Source organism: Rhinatrema bivittatum, chromosome 1 (genome assembly GCF_901001135.1).
Source record: "Rhinatrema bivittatum chromosome 1, aRhiBiv1.1, whole genome shotgun sequence".
NCBI classification, from domain to species: Eukaryota; Metazoa; Chordata; class Amphibia; order Gymnophiona; family Rhinatrematidae; genus Rhinatrema; species Rhinatrema bivittatum.
The window spans coordinates 498,025,269-498,052,842 of record NC_042615.1 but is presented as its reverse complement, the minus strand read 5'-3'; the positions used below and the strand labels follow the sequence as shown (position 1 = coordinate 498,052,842).

The following is a 27,574-nucleotide window of genomic DNA, read 5'->3' as shown; positions in this document are numbered from 1 at the left end:
CATCCCCTAGGGGCTCAGTCATTGAGGAGAAGTGATAAAAACCTTGACTCTATTGAGACTGGGGCTGCTCCAGATTGCAAGGGGGTTACAGATTGCCTTAGGGTTACAGAAGGGAGTAGTAGGAATGGGGCAGAGATTTTCTCTTAAAAATCTCCAAAGGCCCGAGGGGAAGAAGAAGAGGGTTGCCATACAGTCTGGAAATGTTTAGGAAATAAAGCCTGTGCTTAACTGGGGCAGAAACTTATCTCGACCAGGAAACCAACTGTGCCAGAGGGAGCTTGCTTTTGGGCTCGAAGGATCCTCATGCTGCACCACAAGGATTTTTCCTTGAGCTGAACAGGACATTCTTGTCAGTAACTAGTATTTGGCCGACTGAGGAAAATAAAGAAACAAGGTAACCAGAGACACTGTGTTGCTGTAAGAAATAACTGTACTTAAGGAAAAGAGGTTATAAAGAGAAGAGTTAGGGATTTTCTGGAACTATGATTCTGTCTAATTTCTGCATCTACTTGCGCTGTCGTTATGTTTGACTCTGAAGAGTATTTATTTTTTGGAGCACAACTCAATCTGCTCATTGGTTTGTTTGTGTGGCATATTCTCAGCCTGGTACTGGCCCTGCAGGCTATCCCGCCCCCAGCTAATGGCCCCCGAGACTCGATCCCCCACCTCACGATAGTAACCCCATGGTCCCCTGAGGCTGGGAAGGTGAGTAAGTTTCTCGGCTCAGCTTGATGCATTTTGTTAGCTGTTGCTGTTTCCACAGCTGATTGTCCTAGGTTAGATGCACGTCAGATCCTCAGCCAAATAAATAAATAAATAAATAAGCCAGCACGTGACATCATTTAGGGTGGTTGGCATGCTTCATCTGCCAACATTTACTTGATGCTACTATTTTCAGTGCATTGACTGATGCATAGTTGTTGAAGAGCATTTGACTGCTATTTTTGCCCTGAGGCAGGTAATGCGTAATTATTGGCTTGGGTTGGGATTTTGGTATTTTGCAACAACTAGAGGAGCATTGGCATTTTGAGGGATTTCTGGACTTTTACATCAACTCTGGAAGCAGGGCCAGATTTAAGTGTAATGGCCCCTCCGGTCACATAACCTGGGTAAATTCTCATAGCTAGGGATGGAGCAGGTTTATAATTAGGGGCGGTGTCACTCATGTGCAGCCCATCCCTTTGAGGGAGCAGGACTGGCCGTCCCCCTCTGTGGGTTTTATAAGTAGCTCTCTCCTGAGAGCTCTGGGGGCAGTGTAGTTTGATTTTGGAGTTATAGGAGGTGTTGGAGGTTTTCCCATGCTGGATTTTTGGGCCTTCTCTTCTGACTCAGGCAAGTCCTGTTTGTGAGACAAGGTCAGGGGTTATGCCCTGCTTATCCACTCCCTGGTGGGTAGGATCTGTATCCCGAGTTGTTTTTGGGCTTTTCAGATTCTTTAATTTGTAATAAGCCTTGTGAGATGCCTGGGTACTGCTTGAGGAGAGCTCATGGGGAGCGCTTTCTTTGGGAGTCCCAGGTTAGGGAAGATCTGCCCTTCTGCACCCTCTGAGGACAGAAGACTGGCGGTGACCCGGTGCCAGTTTTACCTCAGTTTGGGGAAGAGGAATTTGCATTGAGAACATCAGGGAGGACGTTTGGCTGCTCCTCTTCCTGCCCATTGGAAGGAACACCTGGAGCTATTTATTCCTGAGAGAATTCCTCCCATCAGGGATTCGATAAAGTGAGAGAAAGAGGAAGAACCAATAAATATCTGTGAGTAGAGGATTTTTGAGACCACTGAGGACCTCCATCTGGAATCTTCTCCCCTGGGGAGGGAGAGGATTTTGACTCTCTGTGCAGAGACAGTATTTTTGTTACCTTTTACCAATTTTGGAAGGGGTTACCCTTCCCATGCTGGGGATAGCTTGCCCACCTGGGAACTCCACTTCTCCAAGCTCAGGAGGGGGAATGTTTCCCTTGCCTTGGTAACTGAGACCCAGGTAGAGGGAAAGATAGAGGGGAAACAAACGTAAGAAAGGAAAAGTTTTATGGTGCTGAGGACTGAGTTTATTGTGTCATGTTTCATCAGATTACCCATCAGTAAAGATTTTATTTTAGACACTAAACCAAAGTCTCAAGTGTATTTATTGGCACCAACCGCACACACAGTGAAGAGAAGTACTCTCTCCCAGGGAAAGGAAGCTCACAAAATTCACCCTTCCAGGCCCTGAAAGAACAATCTTCGCCCCCCCCCCACCAAAAAAGCATCCAGGCCTTGGGGTTGAGAGACCGTGTATTACCCAGCCCGGAGAGCTTCCAGCCCCAATGAGACAAATTATTTTGTGGCACCATTGGAGTGCAGTAAGCTCCCCAGGATGGGGTTATATAAGAGTATGGCATGCAGAGGATGAGGGCTGGTGGGTTTCTCCCTTGGAAATCCAGAGAGCAATAGGGGGAAATCCCAGTTTTTTGGGGCGCCTTGAGAATTTGATGTCGTAGGCACATGCCCGTGTTACCTATGCCTAAATTTGGCCCTGTGTGGTAACGTAACACCCTTGGATCCTCAGGTTCAGGCAGGAACTCACTTTACTTTTTCACATATTGCCCCTGAGGTTGAGCGTGTTTTACATTGGACACATCAGCGTAGCAAAGCAAAATCTACATGTTTCAAAAAAAATGAACCATAACACATAACGCCAGTGGAGACGTTACCTTTTTGGAAGGACAGTGTTGGGATCCTTCAGCACCACGTCTGGAAACCTGTCTATTTTTGTGCTTCCTGAGATAGGAGTTTTTGCTCCCTCCTCATCTCATACTCTGGTTTCCCTCACCCAGGGGCTCACTGTATGTAATCTAAGGAGTGGTGTCTCTCACAGAGCGAGGCATGGGTGGACTATAAAGAATCGTGGAAGAGGAATGGATCTTTATTCATTTACAGGGAAAGGAGAGAGAAGGAGACTTTGTGGAACTATTTCTACTTGCATAATCATCTCAAGGAGGTAAGAGAAGAAGAGAAGTAAAACAGGTGGCCTTTCCAGTACTATGAGTAGTAAGGAGAAGAAGGAAGAAGAACTACTGGAGAGGTATGAGAGATTTGGACTTTCTTTACTAGATTGACTAAGAAAAAGACTATCCTATATCAGCTGGGAGGGAGTTACAAACTATCCCACATTGCTTTGAGGAAGAGAAATAATAAACTTATTAATTGGAATTGGATTGGTACATCAATTTAAACTGATTGAAAGCGAAAAGGTCACAAATTTATTCAAGAACAAAATATGCAACAACCTATTTTTGAGACATCCAAGGCTTTAAAGACTTTTCCATCAACTGAACAATTTATTAGTAAAAGCTATGTTGGAAACTTCCTAAAACTTCCAGAGTATTTATTACTGTAGTTATAACTGGACGCTCATCAGTGTTGTTTATATGAACTCTATAGTGGGATGTGAGCAAAAACAATGCATACGGCCTACAGGAATTTTCTCCCCCCTGCTCAGGGAATCCTGGACATTAGCTTAAAACTAACAATATGGAATGCTTGAACATCAGTGAGTGTGGTTTCTGGGACCTTATCTGGGACTATCAGCCCAAAGGTTACACTTATTTTTCACCTCTACATCTAGGTGCTCATAGCAAAGTAAAAAACGTATAACATAAAATAAAAACCAAACATAAAACTTTAATGCTCCTAACTTGTGTGTTTGTATGCACAGCTTTTAACAGCACAAATCATGTTTTCTGCCCTCTCGGGGCCTAAGGGGCGTGATTGGAAGCTGTGGAATATTGTCCCCTCTCCCCCAGCAGCTTGGCCCAGATAGAGAAAGAGAGAGCAAGAAAAGCAGGTAAAGTCTGATAGATAGGAATAAATTGAAACAACTACACGTCACCCATATACACTCCCAACATACACCCTCACCTCCTCCCCACACTACCCACCTTCCAACATCTCCCACACATAGCCCTCACTCCCAAATACCACACACTAACCCCTCATACATTTACATGCACACCCACTCAAATATTGCTCCAAACCCTCCCCATATACACACAGCACCCCCCACACATCCACTCATACCCCTACATATATTCTCCCACACATCCCAATGCACACGCCTTCACATACCTACACCCTGCCCACAAATACACAACACACGACCCCCACATAATCCCAAACACATATCCTGTACATAAGATTCACAAAACCAGCATCCAGACACATCCCTACACACACCCTGTTCATTCTCCACACATATTCCCAAACACGCACCCATGCATTCTCCAAACACTCCACCCCTTCACACACACTCCCTCCACACAACTTGTCATATCATTGAAACTGAGTTTGTTAAAAAAAGATTGCTTTACTTTGGGAGAGAGTTAGAAACTGCAGAATGTTGGCAACATACACATACAAAGGCTGATGCAATACCGCGTGCTCAGCCTAGCGCACAGGTTAACCTGCAGTTGGCGCACGTTTTGGACATGCATCCATAATCCCTGATGCAATAAGGGGATCAACGTGTCCAAAACGCGCATCCAAACCAGGGCTTAGTTAATAGTACTCATCACATGTAAATGCCATGTTGATGAGGCTATTAGCTATTACCCCCGATATAAAAAATAACCGTGCACCTGATGTGTACATTTTAGCCCTCAAAAATGAATGCCAGCCCTGGAGCTCAATTTAAGAGCGCCCATTTTACTAACCCTCGCACAGCCACGTCTCCTGGGCACCCGATGCCGAGGAGGTGCTAGGGATACACAATTTCCCCATGCGCCTCCTTTTTAATGCAGCGGCTCATTTTCCTACTGCATTGCATGACTGGGTGAGGCAGAGGGGTGCGTATTAGGAAAGCGGGCGTTGAATCACGAGCGCCCGTTTTTCCCGCATGGATATTGTATTGGCCTGACAGATACAGAAACATGTATACACACACACACATACACACACACACACACACACACACAAAACATATACAAACACTACACATATATGCATAGATTTTTCTTTTTAGTCATGACACAATGGTTTGGACATATTGCAATATGTGGAACAATCATCCTGGAGCATAGCACACACTCAATATGTAACTTAAAAATGCTCCTACAGCCTTATGCAAAGCTATGTTGGAAAGCATTTCCAAAGCCATGCCTCTGCATGATTTCCCTACTCGTGTTTGGAGCAGTACTGCATTGTAAACTTTAGTTAGTTCGAGGTTGATATCCAAAAAATGCCTGAGCGCCTAATGTAACTGGCCAAAATTTGATTGGTTAAGCTATGCTGATTTCTAGCTGAATCTAGTCAACTAAAATGTATCCAGCTGGATTTAGATTTCTCAAGCCTGCCTGTTCAAACTCACTCAGCTAGCACTGAAAATCAGTATTAGCTGGCTAAATCCTTTCTCATCGGTGGATGTGGGCCAGAGGCACTCTGAGCCTCCCCTTACCCTCCTGAAAAAATAGTTTTGTTGTGTTCGTTGGTCGCAGACGGCTGCGCCCCCTCTGCCTCACCTCTCTTTCTTCTTTTTCTGCTCCATTGAGCAAGATGGCTGCCTCCGCCTCTCCTTGCCGATCTCTCCGGCGTCTCCGGTCCGGCATGGGCGATTGCGTTCGCCATTTTCCCTCTGAAGTCACCTGGGGCACGCGCGCATGTGTCGGCCCTCCCTTTTGATTACGTCATGGCGGGAACCTCGGGGGTGTCCCCACCGCATGACGTCACTACCTCTGGGTATTTAGCCTCCGCTCTCCATTCCAGCTACAAGTTAGCAAGAAATCTCCCTGCTGATCTCGGCCTGTTACCAGACGCCTTCGCTCTCTGTAATTTTGCTCCGGAACAACTTAGGTACTTGCCATGTTCCTACCTTCCCTTCGGGGATTCCAGCTACCACCAAGGACTCTCAAGGTAACCGCTCCTCTGGGGCCTTAACTCGCTCCTTCCTCCGGGGTTACCAACTTCTGTAGAGGTACCCGCTCCTCGGAGACCTTGCTCCTTCCCAGACCTCCGCTCTCGGGGGGTTCCTCTCTACAGCAGCTACCAGCCTCAGAGCGAGTACCTCAGCTCTTGGTCTATCTCTGCCTTGTCTCTCCTCTGCTACTGTAGATTCTCGGCATACCCCGCATCGTGGACCACTACCAGATCTACCCTTTCTGACATATCATCTATACCCGGTTCTCGGCCTACCCCGCTCTGCGGACCACTACCGGACCCATCATCCTCTCAAGACCTGGTGAGACTCTTTATCTGCACTGCAGAGTACAGACTGGACTACGCCATCAGAGACTCTTCTCCTCTGGCTGGGCTCACAGCCCGTTCCCCGGGCCATCAACTACATTGCTGTATAAGAAAGCCTATTGCTCTGCTGTGTGTATTACTGCTAAGAACCAGCCTATCACTACAAGTCCCCACAGGGCAGAGACCTGTGGGAGGAGTCATCTCCTGTAGTGAGCAGGGGTCCACAACTCAATGTCTCAAACACAACAGATTGCTAACTCCATGGACCCGACTCAGCTCTCAGCCTTACAGGCCATTCCTGGCCTGGCCCAGCGGATCACCGAGCAGCAAAAATCTTTGGAAACATTAACCATTGTCTTCAACCAGTTGAACGCCCAACTGAAAGCACCAACAGCTCCGGAGAAAGAACCCTCTCCACAAGTGGTTGCTGTTCGTACCACTGTACTGCTACCAGCTCCTACACGCTTCTCTGGTGACGCCCTGAAGTGTAGGGGCTTTATTAATCAATGCTGTATGCATTTCTCGTTGCAACCGAATTACTTTCCCACTGCTGTTTCCAAGACTACTTATATCTTATCACTACTCAATGGAAGAGCCCTGGCCTGGGCTTCACCTCTCTGGGAACGCAACGACACTGTTCTAAATGACTTGCCTAGTTTCCTCAACTTATTCAAGTCTGTGTTTGATGACCCCGCTCGTCAGACCATAGCAGGGTCTAACTCTTCTACACCTTCAACAAGGAAGCAAGTCTTTAACGGTCTATGTTATTGAATTTAAAACACTATCATCTGAAGTTCACTGGGACTTGGGATGTCTACATGCTATATTCCTAGAGGGCCTCAACTCCCATATAAAAGACAAACTAGTGGCTCGTAACTTACCAGACACCCTGGAATCTCTCATTGATTTAGCTGGGAGAGCAGATCGCCGGATACGTGACCAGACCCAGGAAACCAAGAGCCCCAAGAAGCACACCTCGGGAGGTAACCGCCCCAGGATTATGCAGTCGGCCTCTACCCAACCTGCTGCACCCAGTGAAGAGGATGAACCTATGCAGGTAGGCCACAGCCATTTAACCTCTAAGGAGAGATGGTTTTGCAAATGCATGGGCCTCTGCATGTAGTACGGTCAATCCGGCCATGCTGTCCAGAATTGCCCTATTTGTCCGGGAAACTGGCAGACCTAGGATCCGCTGGAGGACTCTTCCAAGGTCTGACTACACTCTCTCCTCCTTTATCTCTCCCTGTCTCTCTCATCTCCAGAAGTCTCGAGTTTCAGACACTCACACTCGTAGATTCAGGCGCCGGAGGAAATTTCATCTTAAAAAGGCTAGTAGAACATCTGCGAATTCCCACTACTCTGATGGCTACTCCACTCCTGCTGTCATCTATACATGATGAACCATTACCTGGAGAAGTCTCCCTGATCACGCAGCCCATATGCCTTTGCACTTGGGCCTTACACTCCGAGACCATCTCCTTCCTAGTTCTCGAGAAAGCCATTCATCCCGTAGTACTTGGTCTGCCTTGGCTGCAGGAGCACACACCCCAGTTCAATTGGACTACTATGGAGCTTTCACAATGGGGATCTGGCTGCCTCGACCAATGTCTATCAAGACTCACACCTTTACCATGTATGTCAACTACTCCATCACTACCTGGCCTACTGCCATAGTATGCGTCTTTTCAGGACGTCATCGCCAAGCAAGCGGTGGACGATTTACTTCCACATAGAACCTTTGATTGTGCGATAAATCTCAAGCCTAACTCTGAACCGTCCAAGGGAAGGGTTTACCACCTCTCATTATCTGAGACTGAGGCCATGTTGGCCTATATCCAAGAAAATTTGCAAAAAGGTTTTATCAGGCCCTCTAAGTCCCCGGCAGGCGTGGGGGGGGGGGGGGTTTGTTAGAGGTTCCCTTCGCCCTTGTATTGATTACAGAGGTCTCAATGAAATTACCATCAAGGATTGTTACCCTCTACCACTGATAACTGAGTTGTTTGACAGATGTCAGGGCGCTAAAATCTTTACCAAACTGGATTTCAAAGGGGCCTACAACCTGGTCCGAATCCATCACAGGGATGAGTGGAAAACAGCCTTTAACACCCGTGACGGACACTTTGAGTACTTAGTCATGCCCTTCGGCTTGTGCAATGCACCAGCGGTATTTCAGAATATGATGAGTGAAATCCTGCGAGACTTACTGTACCAGTGCGTGGTGGTGAACTTAGATGACATCCTGATCTTCTCTCAAGACCTTCAGACGCATCAGGCAGATGTGGTAAAGGTACTTTAAAGACTACAAGACAACCACCTCTATGCGAAGCTTGAGAAATGTGCTTTTCATCAGGAATCTGTGCCCTTTCTAGGGTATATTGTGTCCAAAGATGGCTTTCAGATGGATCCCCAAAAGATGAGAAGCATCCAAAAGTGGCCACAGCCTACAGGGTTAAAAGCCATATGCCGTTTTCTCGGCTTCACGAACAACTACCGTACATTCATCAAAAATTATTCCACCTTGTCTGTACCACTCACAGCCATGACCAAAAAAGGGGCCAATTCATCCCGATGGTCCAAAGAAGCCAAAGCAGCCTTTCAAACTCTCAAACAGGTCTTCCAAAGAAAGCCTTGTCTTCGCCACCCCGATCCTCGTCGCCCATTCATCATCGAGGTCGAAGCTTCCGACGTCGGCGTGGGAGCAGTACTGAGCCAATACAGCGATACCAATGTCCTCCATCCCTGCTCATTCTTCTCGCGGTGCTTCCCTCCAGCCGAGAAGAATTATGGAATTGGAGATAAAGAATTGTTAGCTATTAAACTGGCCTTTGAGGAGTGGCATCCTTGGTTGGAAGGCACGCAACACCAAATAACGGTGTATACTGATCATAAAAACCTGGAATATCTACGACATGCCCAAAGTCTTAATCATCGGCGGGCTAGCTGGTCGCTATTTTTCAACCGATTTTATTTTCTCTTCAAATACCGACCTGCAGAAAAGAACATCAGGGTAGGATCCCTTTCGCTCTCCTTTTCTCCTGAGGATGTACCTGACGAACCTCGCCACATCATCAGTCCAGGAAAAGTAGTATTGGCCACCACCCACACAGTCCCCGCTGGAAAAACACTGGTGCCTCGAGGAATGAGAAAGAAGCTGTTGCAATGGGCACACGACTTCTGTCTGGCTGGGTGTCCTGGTCAGAGTCACACTCTAGCCATGCTCCAACGTTTTTACTGGTGGCCTGCTATGAAAACAGATGTTCAAGCCTATGTGGCCTCTTGTGCCACCTGCGCAAGATAGAAGCCCCCTGCCGGATGTCCCTGGGGTCTCCTTCAACCTCTGCCTGTACCAGAGGAACCATGGACACACATTGCAACTGACTTCGTGGTAGATTTACCTCCTTCCAGTGGGAACAACACAATATGGGTGACTGTTGATCGCTTCTCTAAAATGGCACATTTTGTGGCACTGCCAGGCCTACCATCCGCGCTTGAACTAGCCAAATTGTTTGTGAAGCACATTGTCCAACTCCATGGCATGCCCAAATTTTGTCGGACAGAGGCGTTCAGTTTACCGCAAACATTTGGAGAGCATTGTGTCGGAAGTTCAACATTTCATGTTGGACCTAACCTCAGCCTATCACCCGCAATCCAACGGACAGAGAGAATGAATCAGACACTCAAGCAATTCTTGCACTCATATGTGAACTCTAGATAAAGCGACTGGGCTGAACTACTGCCCTGGGCTGAGTTTGCTCTAAACTCGTATCCTGCTTCTGCTACGGGGTCAACACCATTTCAAGTGGTATATGGTCGTCAACCATTACCTCCATTGCCTCTGCCGCTGTCCGTGACTTCCCCAGCAGCTCAAGCCACCGCAATTGAATTACAACAACTGTGGGGAAAAACCAAGGATTTGATTCTCAAAGCGGGCCAAAGGGCCAAGAAGTCGTATGACGCTCATCACAGGAAGGTACCCCAGTTCCAACCACAGGACAAGGTATGGCTCAGTACAAAGTTCCTTCACCTTAAACTACCTTCTGCACGCTTTGCACCACGATACGTCGGACCCTTCTCCATTCTCCGATGTCTTGGGAACCTGACATACAGTTTAAAACTACCTCCAACCATGAAGATTCACAATGCCTTTCATGTGGCTCTACTAAAACCACTCATCCTTTCCGAGTTCTCTAACAAGACTCCAGAACCCACTCCGCTTGATGCTGAGGAGAATATCACATATACAATCGATGACATCCTGGATGTCTGCAAGAGAGGTAAACAATGGGAGTATCTTATCTCCTGGAAAAGATACGGACCGGAGAAGAACTCTTGGGAGCCTGCTGTCAATATCCTCGACAAAGACATGATCAGACACTTCCATCAGTCGCATCCTTGGAAACCCAAACCCCCTGGAAGGGGGCCTGGGAGGGACCCAAAGAAGGGGGGTACTGTTGTGTCCGTCGGTCGCAGACGGCTGCGTCCTCTTTGCCTTACCTCTCTCTTCTTTTTCTTGCTCCATCCCAGACCTTCGCCCTCAGGGGGTTCCTCTCTACAGCAGCTACCAGCTTCAGAGTGAGTACCTCAGCTCTTGGTCTATCGCTGCCTTGCCTCACCTCTGCTATTGTAGATTATCGGCATACCCCACATCGCGGACCACTACCGGATCTACCCTCTCTGGTATATCATCCGTACCTGGGTTCTCAGCCTATCCCGCTCTGCGGACCACTCCGGACCCATCGTCCTCTCAAGACCTGGTGAGACTCTTTATCTGCGCTGCAGAGTACAGACTGGACTACGCCATCAGAGACTCTTCTCCTCTGGCTGGGCTCACAGTCCGTTCCCCGGGCCACCAACTACATTGCTGTATAATAAAGCCTATTGCTCCGCTGTGTGTATTACTGCTAAGAACCAGCCTATCACTACAAGTCCCCACAGGGCAGAGACCTGTGGGAGGAGTCATCTCTTGTAGTGACCAGGGGTCCACAACTCAATGTCTCAAACACAACAAATTTAATTTTAGCAGTACAAAGGCACCCCAATTCTCCTTCTCCCCTGTCCAAAAGAATAACTAATTATGGTGGGCCAAGGGCATCCTGATTCCCTCTCCCATGTACCCAAAAAATAATTAATTGTAGTCGGCCAAGGATGCCTCAATCCCCCTTTGCACCCTCCCAAAAGTATAATTAACTGTAGTGGGCTGAGGGTCACCTGATCCTCTCTCCCACCTATCAGAAGCCCCTCCCTAGCTGCACTTCCATGAATACCTCCCCTAATGAGTCAGGAGGAGGATGCTGGCTTACCTCTTTCCAGTGTGGCATCCAGTTTTGCTCTGACGATCACGTTCCTGGCAACAATGGATGCCAAGCTGGAAGAAAGTAAGACTGTGTAACGTAGCATGGAGTGGACCCTTGGGCCAATGTGAGGAGGAAGTACCGCGAGGTGGCTCTCTCCCATGTGGCAGGTTGCAGGCTGATGGTAGAGCAAGAGAAGTTAAAGTCCGAGGTGCATTTGGCCGGCTACAATTAATTATTCAATTTCAATTTTCAGTTTCAGTTGCAATTTATTATTTGTAAACCGCACTTCCCCTGTTCAATGCGGCAATTACACAGCAGCCACTAATGGGTAATTTTGTAACACCGCACATCCGTTAACTAGCAAATACGCTTCAGAAATTACACAGTTTTCAAAGTAGACTTATGTGCTTAAGACTGTTTTGAAAATTATCCTGTCAAATCTATTTTTACAGATTATACCAACTAAAATGTCTGCACAAATTTTCCATGAAAAATTATATACATACTTTTTAAAATCTAAAAGTATGTGCATAAGTGGCAGATGAAATTTAATGTGGACAAATGCAAAGTGATGCACATAGGGAAAAGTAACTCACACTGATGTTAAATAGTAAATCACATGATGCTAGGTTCTATATTAGGAGTTACCACCCTAGGAAAAGGATCTGGGTGTCACCTTGGACAATACTTTGAAATCCTTGGCTCAGTGTGCAGTGATGGTCAAAAAAGCAAACAGAACGTTAGGAATTATTAGGAATGGAAATAATACCTCTGATTTGCTGTATGGTGAGACTGCACCTAGAGTACTGTGTGAAATTCTGGTAGCCACATCTCAATTAAAGATATAGTTGCATTGGAAAAGGTACAGAGATTTGCATTTTGAGATCCTCCCCAGGTGTTGACCCTTCCCCCTATTTTGGGGATTTGTCAGCGATCCCCTATATAAACCGAGCTGAGCAGGCCCAAAACGTGGTTGTAAGGTTTCTGTTGGTTGGAGTTAGATTTTGTTTTGGAGAACAGTGGATTTTTGCCGGTGGATCTCTGTAGGTCCCACAGCCCTGCTAGCAACTTCACAGACCTGGAGGGTTCTGAATTGCGGAAGAACAGAAGAGCAGAGAGGATTTTTGGACTTTAAGAGAGTTGGCAATTTTTCTTGACCAGTTCCCATCTCAGAGAGGCACCCCCCCCCACCTGAGGCAACAGGATTTTGGTTCCAGTGCTCTGTGCCCAGATGAAGCAGTCATTAAGACCAGGCTACTGCATTGCTCTCTGCCCAGTAAAAGTAGGTTGTGTAGTGTCCAAGAGTAAGAACTGATTTTTGGAAGAGCTGTATGTTGAAGAAGGTTTCCCCAACCCCCCTCCCCCTTTTTGCTTAGAGGGAGATATTTTTTTCCATCGCCATCCCCTGCCTATTTTGTGCAGTTTTGTTTTCTTTCCTGTCACTGAGAAGGATTTGGACTTTGGACGCTGATTCAGATTAGGCTGAACCTGGACAGAGAGAGACTGCAGCACTTGGAGTTATCATTCTTTTTATGATGATGATGATTTGTGCTATTCTTACCTGGATTCTGTTTTTTTTTAAGTTGCAATAAAATATTTTTTTTTTGGCTTGAACACCACTTCTTCCACCCTAAGAACCAGCCTGCTGAAATCTCCTGAAACCTACACCTGTGAATACTGTGAGAGAGTAGCTGAGTGAAGAAAGAGACTGTACAGGGTAGCCACCACCAAGAGCCTAGAGCCCCAGAGGCTTGTCCTCCTTCCCGTCGGTTGGACCCTGGCTTCCCAGTGGCTGGCTACTGCAGAGTAAATGGTGAGGCCAGGGACAGCGAGTTTGGCCCTGGGACTGTGTGAACCCCCTGTATTAGGGACCTCAAACCAAGAGGGGGGTTACAATAATGTAATAAAATTTGACGTAATCGCTGAAGAGCGAATACTAGGAAAACTACTGCAGCAGCAATTAACTAAAAAAAAAAAAAGGATACTATGATAAAATGAGGAAATGTTTTAGGAAAAAAAAACCCCCTAAAAGCAGCAATTCACAAGGTTAAAAACTTGCAGGAGGAATGGACACTGTTTAAAATTGACATCCTTGGGGCTCAGACATTAAAAAAAGTTCGAAGGAAGACCACATGATTGCTGGTGTGGATTAATAGTGAGGTGAAAGAGGCAATTAAAGCCAAAAGGTCATCATTCAAAAAATGGAAAGCAGAGCCAAATGAGAAAATTAGGGAAGAGCATAAGCACTGGCAAGTTAGATGTAAAAAAAGTAATTAAGCAGGCTAAGAGAGAATTTGAAAAGAAGCGTGCCATAGAGGTAAAAACAAGTACCAAAAACGTTTTCAAGTACATTTGAAGGAAAACGCCTGTGAGGGATTCATTTGGGCCGCTAGATGACCGAGGGGTAAAGGAGGGCAAGGAAACAACAGAAAACCGAAATGAATTCTTTGCCTCTGTCTTTACTGAGGAGTATGTGGGGGGTCATACTCACACCGGAAACATTTTTCGATGGTGATGACTCTGAATGAGTAGATGGAATCACTGCGAAGCTGAGGACACAATGACTCAGACTGACAAATCACTGGGACTGAATGGTATTCTCCCCAGAGTTCTGAAGGAATTAAAAAAAATGAAACTGCTGATTTACAACCTATCGCTTAAAACCAGAAGATTGGAGGGAGGCTAATGTGATGCCAATTTTTAAAAAGGGCTCCAGGGGTGATATGGGAAACTATAGACTAGTGAGCCTGACCTGAGTGCAGGGCATAATGGTAGAAGCTATCCAGAAAACTAAATTACCGTACTGACCACATAAACAGATATAGTTTAATGGGGGAGAGTCAATATGGATTTTGCAAAAGGGAAGTTTTGCCTTACTAATTTATGAGATTTTTATGAGGGTGTAAATAAACATGCTGATAAAGGTTTTTCAGAAAACATTTTTTTATAACTCTTTAATATAGTATTATATTTAGTGCATTCACCCTTAAGGCTGTACCTTAACTGTTCCAAATCAGCAATAACCCGCATCAGCGAGCGCCAATAATTTATACTAGGGGTGACTTTCCAGAAAGTCGCAATAGTGAATCGAGCAGCCAGTAGCAGCTGCCCGACCAGTGCTCTGCATTTCACTGGAACCAGAGACCGGTACCATCTACTCAATAACTCCAGTTCCAGAATGACATGGACAGGGAGGAGAAGGAGATCAGCTATTTCTTGTGTAACTCATGACCAGAAGCCATGTACCTCAGGACAAAATCACCACATATGAATATATGTACCTATCTGCCCACATCCTCTCCAACATTGGTCACTGGCACCAGGGAAACATTTAGGGCCAGATCTTAAAAGATACGTGCGGGCGTAGATTTGTTCACGCAACCCGGCGCGAACAAATCTACGCCCGATTTTATAACATGTGCGTGCTGCCGCGCGCATTTTATAAAATCCGGGGTTGGCGTGCGCAAGGGGGTGCACACTTGTGCACCTTGCGCATGCCGAGCCCTAAGGGAGCCCCGATGGCTTTCCCAGTTCCCTCCGAGGCCGCACCGAAATCGGAGAGGCCTCGGAGGGAACTTTCCTTCTGCCACCCCCACCTTCCCCTCTCTTCCCCTACCTAACCCGCCCCCCCAGCCCTACCCCCCATCCTGACCTTTGTTGCAGAAGTTATGCCTCTGGGCGCGCCATTCCCCAGCATGGCCGCAACAAAGGAGGCCTCGGTCCCGCCCCCGCCATCTCCCCGGACCCGCCCCCTTCCCGCCCCTTTTTCGAAGCCCCAGGACATACGCACGTCCCAGGGCTTGCGTGCGCCACTGAGCCTAAGCAAGATAGGCTCGGCGCGCGCAGGGGCAGCTTTTTGGGGGTTGCGTGCGTATGTTACGCACGTAACCCTTTGAAAATCTGCCCCTTAGAATAAAATACGGGAGTACGATAAGTTCTAATTAGTAACTTAATCATAAGCTCCACCCTTCTAGCACATATGGAAATGTGGTGGGCAGAGATCCAAATAGCTTTCCAGGCCCTGGAATCCAGGTCAACACCTAAATCTGCATTTATAAATTAATGATAGAGCAAGGAGTCTCCCAACTAAATTTGCCTCGAAGTATCCCCTGGTGCATAAGTGAGATACGCTTTACATAAGCATCTGGATCACTTAAAAATCTCTCCAGACAATCCAGCTGCCTTAAAGGTGTAGACAAATCAAGTCGCACTCCCCAAAAACCTGCCCCGGTTGTAAATAAAAAGCACAAGACTCCGGGGAAATTTCATACTCTTCACATAAATCTTGAAACGTAAGGAAACTCTCATCATCTCATAACTGTGGCATACATTTGACAAAGTCCCTTATGAGAGACTCCTCAGGAAATTGGGAGGTCATGGGATTGGAGGCAGTGTCCCCTACTGTGGATTGGTAACTGGATAAAAGACAGGAAGTGAGTGAGGTGACCAAATTTGCAGATGGCTTCAAATTGTTTTGAGTTGTTAAAACAGCAGTGGATCGAGAAGTAAAGGAGAAAGCACTTATGAGAGTATAAGACTGGGCTTGTAAATGGCAGATGCAATTTTATGTGGATGAATGCCAACTACAGGTACATGATGCTGGGTTCCACGTTAGCAGTCACCATCCAGAAAAAGGACCTCAGAGTCCTTATGGACAATACCTTGAAATCTTCGGCTCAATGTGCAGCGGCAGTCAAAAGAGGCAAATAGACTGTTAGGAATTATTTGGAAAAGAATAGAGAACACAACTTGAGAACATCATAATGCCTTTGTATACAGATCCATGGTGCGACCGCACCTTTAGTTGTGTGAGCAGTTCTGGTCAATCCCATCTCAAAAAGATAGAGTGGACATGGAAAAGGTACAGAGAAGGGCAACAAAAATAATAAAAGGGATGGAAAAGCTTTCTTATGGAAAGAGGCTAAACAGATTTGGAATGAGTAAATAGGGAGCCTTGATGTGAACCAGCATGGCACTTCTTGTTCTTGTGAGGGTGATGAGGGTGGCTCTCAGCCCACTCCAATTATTCTTCCAGTCCAGTGGGAGGTGAGATTTGTATGCATTCAGCCCACTACAATTAGTTATTCTTTTGGGCTGGTGGAAGGGGAGATCTGGGTGCCCTCAGCCTGCTTCAATTTATTCTTTCCGGTGGGTCAGAGGGGGCACTGTCAGCCCAACTGCATTTCAGATTCCCATGGGGGTGGGGAATACGAGGGCACTGTCAATGGTTAGAAGGGCAGATTGGAGGGAGGGGCAGAGTTGAGGGCCAGCCCAGCTGGATTTATTCCTGCTGGCACAGTGCCTAGCTTTGACCGACCAAGTTAGGCAGCTGGCGTTGAAAATCAGTGCTAGCCTCCTACTTTCTCCCCCCAGACCTAAGCCTATCCCTTAGTCCACCCTCAATCTGGCCAGCTAAAGTTAGCCTCCTAGTGAAAGGGGATTAAATGTAGCTGCTCAGAGCAATAGAAACTCAAAGGCTTTGGTTTAGTCCTTATGTGGCTGGCTAGATCCGTTGGAAAACTGACCCATTTGCGATCTGCTCTGTAATTCCCCCACTAGATCATTTGGACTTTGAAAATTCTTTCTAAGAAATAGATTGTCAATTTTATATACAGTGTATTTTCTCCAAAGCAGAATATGACAGATTTTAGCAATTAAAAGAAAATAACTGCTCTAGGATTCCTGCACTTAAGGTGAGATTTACCGTACTATACAGAAAGTGAGTAGTTGTTTTAACAGGAGACTCCCTGAATTAACCAGTGACTCAAAGGCAGCAAAGGGATAAAGGTACCACCTTTCACAGTTAATTCTGCTGCTACTCAATGAGCTCAACTCCCCAACTCAAACTGAATGGTGTGAAGAAACCCCCGGCAGCCTGGTTAACTGCAAACACGTTGACACTGCACAGCACAATTTGCTACCCATAACCATCCTGCTCCACTGGTACCCGATGGCGAGAGAGAAGGAGAGGCTGATCTCACCTGGCCCCAGATGAGTTCTCCGAGTCCCACAAACAGACACCACAACCACTGCTCTGTGTTCAGGGGCGCACAGCTGAAGGGCTTTCCTCCGAACTGCACAATCAAAATCTGCCAGAGAGAGAGAAAAAAGGAGAGTTGAGATAAAGACACAACCAGCGCAACAGCAGCCAGTGGTCTAGAGCCAGAAAGAAGAGTGTCAGAAGCAGCAGCCAGTGCTTCCCGGTTACTGCAGTAATGAAGCAGAATGTTAAAAAGTCGGCAGGGCCTGTACTTCCATTAGAAATAGCAGGTTGTCATGACTAGCCCGGTGGCTCAGCACAGTTATTATGCAGAAAACCTGGGTTCAATTCCCAGGTCAGGTCTTCCACTGCCCAGGTTGGCCAGGTCTGGAGAAGCTGCTTGGCCCTTGGCCAAGGACTGTTGCTGCAATGACTGGGCCAAGTGAGTTGGGCAGGGCTATAAAATAGGGGGAAAAATCCCTGGGGTAATTGTAAATGAAGGTTCAAGATTAAAACTATAGCCCATAAGAGGCTGGTTCTAATTGAAATGGAAATCCAAAGAAACAGGAAATAATTGCTGGGCTAAGATAAAAAATATATATATATCAAGTTGCTATCAACAGCATTACTTGGCAATAAGATGGCTGCCTTCACACCATCTTGCTAAATGGCAAGGCAAACTCCAACATCAATGCCACTTTTTTTGGGATTTGACTGCACAGGTACAAACCTGGAGCTACATGATCCCACACATACATTCCCCCCCCCCCCCCCACACCCCCCGGCGTCTGATCTCACCTGCACCCCAAAGGTGCCCAGAACAATGCTGCAAAAGATGGGGTTGCCGAAGATGCCGTCAAAGACATTCCTCTCGCCATGGATTTTACGGGCATTGATTTCATTGAATAGCTGCATCATGACAAAGGTGTTGAAGATGATGGTGTAGTGCTCGGAGGGTGGTGAGTGCAGGGGGGCATTACGTCCATTGTCAATGTTGAAACATTTCTCTCCTGGGGAGAGGGCAGGAGAAGGAAAGTGTAAAATGGGGCAAGCCCATTCCAGGCCCTCCGTCTTATATAAATGCTATATCAAGCCAACATAGTATTGTAGGGTTATGGCAGCAGACGATGTCGGCAATGCTCATCCAGTCTATTCATTTTCCCTTGCTATTGCAATAGCCTGCCAAGGATCCTCTATGCTTGTCCCATGCATCTTGATATCCACCGCCTTAACATGAAACATTGACCCCTTTCTTATAGAACCTTGGATGTAAATATCTTAAACAAATAAAAATAAATAAGTTGTAATACTGGTGTGGCCCTATGGCCACTAGATGGCAATTGGTCATGTGAAAGAATGGGGTCTATCTCTAGCATAAGATTTTCCAGCAGGGGAAGGTCACTGGGAGTGCAGAGGTATTCTACAGTGTGCTCTTTATAATGTGCAGCTGTCTAGAAAAGTTCACTAAGAGGACAAGGAGTGCAAGGGCCATTAAGCTGAGAGACACTGTGGTTCAGTCCAGTAGGGGGTAGGTACTTAGGGGAGTATAAAATATGCTTTCTACAAGGATTTTGAGGAGAAAGAATGGGAAGAGACTGAGAGATGGGAGAGATGTAGAAGGTATGACTAAGATGGTGCCACTGGTGCTGAGGAGTTGGGAGTGCTTCCACAAGTCCTCAAGGGAGTCGGAGGAAAGTGAGAAAAGCGAAGAAGTTGGAAATTGAAAACAAGGAGAAGGAACTATGTTGGCTGCCTGCAAGACCAGATAGGAGTGCTGTGCCTGTGTGAGGCTTCAGTGTAGGGCTGGGGAAGCTCATCTACCTAAGGACAGGGGATGAGTTATCCTAGAGTCAATCCTATGTGAGTAAATGGAGATTTTTAAGAGAGACTTGGAGTTTTTTCTGAATCCACAAAGGATCTGGGAGGGTGAAAAACAGCAAATCAGATTGTTGGAAAGTTATTTTTGAAAGTTTGAACTTTTATTTTGAGTGTTTGATGTTTTTTTTCAGCTGTTTTGCTGTACTGGACTAAGAACTGTGAAATATTTGTTTACCTTGCTGAACTGCTAATTTTTTGCAGTAAACTATCTTTCCTTTGGAGCACAAACCTGGTGCGGACATTGAGTTTTTTGTGGAATCCTTGGCCCAGTTTGGCCATGCGGGTGAGCCTGCCTCCAACCCACGGACTTCAGAGTAAATTCCCCCACCCTGGGACTACGAAGTGGGGTTAGTTACATTGGTGACTAAGCAAGAGTCCACATGGCAATGAGCTCTAGCACAAGATAAATGCTGTTGGACAGTGCCCACTAGATCTTGCCACTGGTTAGTATGGATTAATGTTACAGGCAATGAACCAATCACGGTCCATTTATACCCTTATACTGTATACTTCCTCTAAAGCTTCTGCCACATGCCACATCTAGAATCAGGATGATGGGTAAAGAGAACTTTTGGTCTGATCTAGTGCTGTACTTCATACATAGGATCTGACACAGCAATCCTTGGTTCTGATCCTCATGGTTTACAAATACATCAAGCTTTCAGGATAACAAAAATATGGAAATCAACCTATTTCATAGACCAAATGTATAGAGATATATTTTAAAAATGCTCATTGCAGATATTCTGAAATTCCACCATGTTGGTGTTTTATAATGCTTGAAGTTGAGGGGGGGGGGGGGGGGGGCACTGTTGTTATGTATGAGGTACATTCCAGATATCTACTACAGTTTTCACAATGCTACTAATACTCCATAATCTCCATGATCCATGACACTCCATGATCAAATGTGGATTAGTTTCCATTTGCATTCACACTTAATCCAGGATTTTACTCAAAAAAACTCCATCCACATGCATTTAATCTAGCATTAGTCACTGGAATAACTTACCCAAACTCCCTGGGTTGACTAGTTATTTTCAGATTAATAAGAAACTCACTTTCTGATCTCTTTTTTTTGTGTGAACACAAACAGCAGCGAGTCTGAAGTGAAATCACATTCCTTACTCAATTAGAGGTATGAGTGAAAACAGCATGCGAGTCGTGAAAGTGGAAGATTGAAAGAAACGTGCCAAGGAGACGGTTAGGCTGGGCCTACGCACATGAGCTCAGTTCTAACTTGTGCATCTGAATTGTTTCCCTGCCACACTTACCAACAAAGAGCAGAGTGAAAATGATCGTGAGCTGGTAGGCGGCGTGGCCTAGGATGTTCTTCATCATGGTACGCGAGATGAGGGGTTTGTTCCGCCCGTAGGGCTTGCGCAGAAGGAGGGACTCCGTTGGGGGCTCTGTCGCCAGTGCCAGGGAAGCAAAGGTATCCATGATCAGGTTCACCCACAGCATCTGGACGGCTTTCAGAGGGGAGTCCTGCCAGAAGGGTGGGTTAGGGGGAAGTGGAAGGGGAGGATGGGGTCAGAGGTGTGAATAAGCTAACAGGCATGCAGTGGTTGAGTGGTGCTGGATGTTTGTTGTATGAATGCTAATGAGGAGTGAGCCAACCACTATGTGAATCCTACCAGAATGCTAGCTGCATGTTAATCAAGAGTTATCCAAATATCAATGAAATACTGTTTAAATACTAATGAAGAATTAACTGACTTCTGGTAGAAAGGTATCCATGTGTTAATGAATAGCTATTTGAATGTGAAAGAGATGTCATCCACATGCTAATGAAGAGTTATCCAAACATTAATGAAGAGCTATCTCAGTTCTACTAGAATGCTATCTGCTTGCCAATGAAGAATTATCCAGATGCTAACGAATAGCTATCTGAATGCTAATGGGGAACTTACGCTTATAGGAGACTGGCACGATTAGTGCCCCTCTCCCCCTCCCTCCTGCATGTGGCACCGACCTGAGTGATGCAGGCCCCAGTGAATGCAACGATCACGGCCACCACATTGACAGTGAGCTGGAACTGCAGGAACTTGGAGATGCTGTCGTAAACATTGCGCCCCCACATGACCGCTTTGACGATGCTGGAGAAGTTGTCATCTGTCAGGATGATGTCAGAAGCCTCCTTGGCCACATCTGTGCCTGCCAGCCCCTGGAAAAAGCCACAAGGCCATTGGCCTAGTTGATTTGTGATATCATTATCCTTTGTAATAGCTGCTCTGATGTCACTGATCTGACTGCTTTATGATGTCCTCAGCTTTGGTGAAACCTGATTTTCTGCCACTGTCTTAATTGCATTGTAATTTCATTAGCCTTTGTATTCAACTGCTCTGCTGCCATTGGTCAAGTGGCTTTCTGATGTCATCAGCCTTTAAATGCTTTAAAGAACTATCTGAAACTAAAAAACAGTGATCAATGATAAGGAGCTGCCTCTTGTCCTCTAATCTACCAGGAAGTAGGTCTTCGTACCACCAGATCTTCACTAGGGCTCAGCAGGAGCATAAAGTACAGATAGGAAAGAAATAACCTTTTAAAAATGTTACTTTTTAGTTCTATGTCCCTCTTAAGGTTAGCAGAGGAGTCAAACTGTGGTCCTCGATCAACTGTCAATGGACATACACTTTTAAGGGTGGAGGGATATTATAAACAAATCTAGAAATTTTCCACTATCTAAAGACTGCAAAATGCAAATAAATCTCATAAATATTCACTACAGCTATCCCAAAAATGAATGCTAACTGGCAGCCGTCTCCAGGGACTTGAGTTCAATGACACCCTCCCTCCCCCTCCCTCCTCCCCGGCCCTCTATTCCCTCCTTTATCCAGGTGTATGAGTGGATTTGGGCCTCCGCTGAGGCCAGAGAGGAGATCAGGAGAAGCACTGTGGGGAAGAAAACCAACTCACCATGGCGAAGCCAACATCTGCCTTCTTCAGTGCAGGCCCATCATTGGTGCCATCGCCTGTCACTGCCACCACCTGCCTCTGCTCTCCGATAGTGCTGTCGATGATCCCTGCCAGAACAAGAGCGGTGCCAGCAGCTTAGGCAACTAAAGCCATACCACGTCAGACACATGAAGGAACAGAAAAGCTTTCAGGCAAAGAGAGAGCTGGATATCTCAAAGCGCCTCCGCCCTTTTTTTCATTGTCACCTGTAAAATGGAGGTCACTCCTCTCCCCTAGTCTGTTCAGCACAGAGAAACCAACACTTAACATGGACACATCAAGAAGCCAATATTCAAACAACCCTTTAATGGATAACTTATCCAGCTAAAATTAACCGGCTAAGTTATCCAAGATATTCCGCTGGATAAATGGCTGGGCGAATATTTAAAGTTATAAGGCTAACTTTAGCCAGCTCACCTTTAAAGCTAACCAGCTATATTTGAATATAGCCAATTTTTATTAAAAGTTATCCGGCCGTGTGTGGCCATTCACTTTTAAGAAACAAAAAGTCCTGGGTAGACTTGTGACCAGAGTCCTTGACACCCCCCACCCCAAGCAAAATGTTAATCATCTGGCCTGCTGGGACAAGTTGCCTCACCCTCCCAAATCCTTCCAAGAAGAATTTCAAACTACAAAATGTGATGGGTTGGTGGCAGCCTTCCCCTCCCCACTGCCCTCTCTGCCCCCTCGCCCTAGCCCCTTCCCCAAATTCTTCATAATGGTAAATTACACAGCTCCTCCTCTCCCTCCCTTCCCCCTACCCCAAACCTAACCCTCCCATCCATCTTGCACCTGAGTTAAAAACAATCCACCCCTCACCTCCCCCCCTAGATCTTGGTATGCTCGTCCTATGATCCCGCCAGCTTCCTACATTGCTCTGGCAGCATCTCTGGAAGCATAAGCTGCAACGTTTGTCTCAAATGAATCCCAGAGCAATGTAGGAAGCTGACTGGATCATGTTAGGAGCATGCCACATTCCCGGAGACAGATAAATTGTAGCTCAGGTTCCGGATGGGTGCAAGGGTTAGGCTTGGGATGGGTGATAATGAATTATCTAGCTACAATTTAGCCGGAAAAGTGCCCTAGATATTCAAAAGTCAGCATTTATTCAGATAACTCAGAAGTTATCTGCCTTTGAATATTGAACTCCCCCCACCCATATGGCCAAACATAAAACTTGACGTTTGCTTTCAAATGTTGGGTTGACATAGGCAAAGGAAGAAAGACAGACTGGAAACAGTCCCTGGAAAAAGAGGTGTGAAACATTGCAGCTACAGAAAAGCGCCCTCTAGATATTGTTATACTGATTGGGAATGAATTATAGGGCGCGGCAAAATCTTGCTTGGATACTTCCTATTTGCAGGTCCTGTGTGACAGAACAGCAAGAAGGCAATGGGGGCAGGTGGGATGGCTGAGCTTCTTCGGCATGGTAAGAAAGGATGAACTGTGCTGGGGGAAAGGCTGAAGTGAATTGGGATGGGGACTGCATGCTTCCAGCTTTACCTTTCACCAGTGTGTGCTTGTCGGTTGGCGAAGAACGGGCGAGCACCCTCAGCTTGGGCCAAATTTTGTCCAGACGTTCCTGTTCAATCTGAGAAGAGCAGAACAACACATAGCAGCTAGGAGACAGAACCAGGGAAGGAGGGACATACGGATTAGGTAGGCAGCCACAGAGTCATGCAGCACCTGGATGGCAACCGGCAGAGACTGACAAGCTCTCGTCATGTAGTGGTTCCAGCCCGTATTATAAGCTTGAGTCTCCTGCCAGAGGGAGATCACGTCAAACAGATGCGATCGATTTCTTTTGACAAGGGCCTGAAAACTTCAACCTGACGCGATCGCTGGATGCGGGAAGGGGGAGGTGAACTGAGAGTCCCAAATTACCAGATGGATACACTGGGGGTGGGGGAGCAATTTTTAAAACTGCCTGCATAGGTGCAAAGTCTGTGGGTACTTTCCCTTGCATCCCTGTGAATACCGCTCCCTGGGAAAAAAAGTACCCGCAGGGATTTGCACCTGATTTGCCTGCCGGTGTTTTTTTTTTTCCCCTTGAAAATAGCATGTGGAGGTTGGAAAATATGATCTAGATGCATACATTTTCTTTAACCCGACCAAAACACGCCTACTGCTACCTAAACCTCTTCTTTCCTGGCTAAAATAATCATCCTCAGCATCACTGTAGATCTGTTCCATGACTCCAAGAGCACGCAAGGCAGGTTACACAGATACAAACATTAGGGAGGGTAATATTAAAGGGCATTTCCAAGGGCGAAGGCAGTGTCTTACCAGTGGAAATGGCCTTTCGTAAAATTGCCTGTCTGATATGTGGGTGCAAGTGCATGCACACTTTCATCTGCAGTCAGAAGAGGTGGGGGTCAAGGCTGTCATTCATGCACTTACTTTTTGATTTTAAAAAGCACGCATGCAAATTTCCACGGTGAAACTACCCACACTAAATAGCAGGTCTAATTGCGTGCAAGTAGTTTGGCCACAGGTAATTCTCAAAGTGAATGTATGCTGGCAAATTTGCTTTGAAAACTGCTCTAATTTATGCATCTAACAGCCCTGCAAATTAATGTGGGGTGTTACAAAATTACCCCCTTAGTGCATAGCACTAATATAATACAATAATCAACACGCAGGGCTGGTGCAAGATTACTAGGCGCCCTAGGCGAAACTTAAGGCCTGCTGACCCCACCAGAGTCACACCCTCCCTACACCCAAATAAAATTTGTATTTATAATAATTTAACATAAAAAGGCATTCAAAGTACAGTCTTCAGAGGTAAAAATATCACTTATAACATGTATATTATATTTACATGCACTGCTGTGGTGCCAACCAGAAAAAAACTGCAGAAAAAAAGTAAAAAGGACATTGGAATTGATATTAAGCCTATTGTAATGCTTGTTGGGTGTGGGCTTGGCCCTCAGAAAGTCATGAATAAACTGTACTACGATTATTGTGAACCTCCCATACCAAAACAGTACTAATTACCAGCACTCAAAGAGTAATAACTCTACCTCTGAAAAAGCAACACTGCAAATATTACCCCAGGCACTAAAACACCAATACACCTCCTATTAGGAAAATAAAACAAGACAGGTTTTTATAGATCCTTATATAGAAACTACAAGCTAGCAGAATACCTCACTTTAGTCATACATGCAAAACACAGACAGAACTTCACCAAATACAAAATAAAGACACCATAAACTATAAATAGAAACATGTAGACAAAAACTGAACTGGAAACCACAAGAAGCCAAACTCTCTTTGTAGTGCAACACTGGAAAAACAAAAACAGTCTTCATTAAACAAACAATAAAATCAAGAAATATAAATTATCAATAGAATAAAACCATACTAATAAGAAGAATAAATATTTCATAACAACTGACGAATAGAATAGCATCCAGTAATTAAAAGTTATACAAATTTTCCAAATACCAATAAACTATTTAAAAACAGACACATCAGTCAGCACCCAATAATTCATACATTTTAAAAAATCCCCTGTTTCCATTCCTGGGATCTTTTGAATTCCAGATGCCCTGAGATTGTTGTGGATTAGCAGGGGGTGAGGAGAGGAGTTGTTGCTCATAAACTTTATTCTCTCTCTCTCTCTCACTCTCTCTCATTGAATACACATGCTTGCTCTCTCATACATACATGCATATGCCATCTCTCATACATACACAGACATGCTTTCTCTCATACATGCACACACAGACTTGCTTTCTCTCTCATATATGCACATACATGCCCTCTGTCATACATGTACATACACAACATGACCTCTCTCTAATACATGCACACACATGGTCATGCCCTCTCATACATGCAGACACAAGCCCTCTCTCATATAGACACACACACACACAAACATGCTCTCTCCCTCACTGCTCCTCCCCTGGCAGCACAAGGCCAATAGTAACAACCTCATCCTTCAGCCCCCGCAGCCCATGGTGCTCTTCCTCTTTCATCAGGGCTATGGGGGTTGATGCTTCTCTGCCTCCTGCGCAGCTTCCTACAGCTGAGCAGGGACCGGGGCCAACATTACGGCTTCCTGAGGGGCGTGGCCATGTTGCTCAGCTGCTGCTGCTGCTGCTGCTCTTCCTGCTCCTCGGTGCAGTGTGGCCCGGGTCGGTACAGTATCTTCTTGCGGCAAGGACGTGTCTTTGTCTTCCCACCTACATTGCCATCGGCATGGTCTCTTCTTCCCGCCTGCGCAGTACTACGCCGTGGTGCTTTCTTTTCCAGCCGCGTAGGCGGGAAGAAGGCGAGACCATGCCAATGCCGTCCCCGATCAGTGGTGCCCTAGGCAGTCGCCTAGTCTACCTAGTGCTTCTACTACTACCTAGTGTCATCACATAAACATCAATCAGTAAACCCAAAGGGTCCATATTCAAAAGGATTTGCCCAGCTAAACTGGACAAACCTGGGGATTAAATATTTCACCCCACTGACCAGATAAGTTTTAGCCAGGAAAGTCAATAAGAAGCTCAACTTCTGAAAGATGGAGGCGGAGAAAGCATTCGTCCTCTTCATGCTCCCTCTAGCTTTCCCAGCTCTCCTGAGATTTGAGGTCTGGATTTTCTAAGAAACATAAAAAGCGTTCTACAGGAGTTCTGTCTTCTCCAACATATCTGATGAGAAATGCAAGTTTATCTACATTTGATACCATCTGTTGTTAAATCAACGCTAATTGAAAAATACTTGCAGTTCCATGGCTGTGCCGCTAAATATATCCAGCTATCTTAAAGTTAGCCAGATAAGTTTATCTGACTAACTTTAGGATAGCTCTATGGGGCGAACAGAGTTAGCTGGATATTGGAGTTAGCCGGATAACTTATCTGGATAATGCAACTCTTCTCAGTTATGCTCCCAGAACACCCACTTTAGCTGGATAATACCCAAATATTAATTTAGCTGGATAACTTCCAAGTTATACCCAAATATTAATTTAGCTGGATAACTTCCAAGTTATCCAGCTAAATGCTTTTAAATATGGACCTCTATTCTGTCAATATTTGACTTATTATTTCCTGTGTCATTCTTCTTGACATAACACTAATAAACTTGTCACAAATAGTAGATGATAGATATAAAGTACTATCATTAACTTTATTGCCATAACAAGATATGTGTTCACCCAAAAATGGATCAAATTGTGCTATTAATTCCAATGCCATCATTAACTACCATTATTTGAAGAATGAAAAATTTCATTATCGCCGCAAGTCATTG

The 27,574-nt window shown here is 45.7% G+C and overlaps 1 protein-coding gene across 1 annotated transcript in view; it reads right to left on the bottom strand.

Annotated features, from left to right (window-relative positions):
- ATP2B3 (ATPase plasma membrane Ca2+ transporting 3) overlaps window positions 1-27,574 on the bottom strand; it is a 200,070-nt gene that overhangs the window by 60,275 nt on the left and 112,221 nt on the right. The window contains exons 14-19 of the mRNA XM_029614564.1: window positions 23,828-23,915; window positions 22,286-22,392; window positions 21,342-21,533; window positions 20,641-20,854; window positions 18,287-18,498; window positions 17,490-17,597 (exon numbers count right to left, since the gene is read on the bottom strand). Coding sequence (XP_029470424.1) covers window positions 17,490-17,597; window positions 18,287-18,498; window positions 20,641-20,854; window positions 21,342-21,533; window positions 22,286-22,392; window positions 23,828-23,915 — 921 coding nt within the window. The remainder of the gene's footprint in view (window positions 1-17,489; window positions 17,598-18,286; window positions 18,499-20,640; window positions 20,855-21,341; window positions 21,534-22,285; window positions 22,393-23,827; window positions 23,916-27,574) is intronic.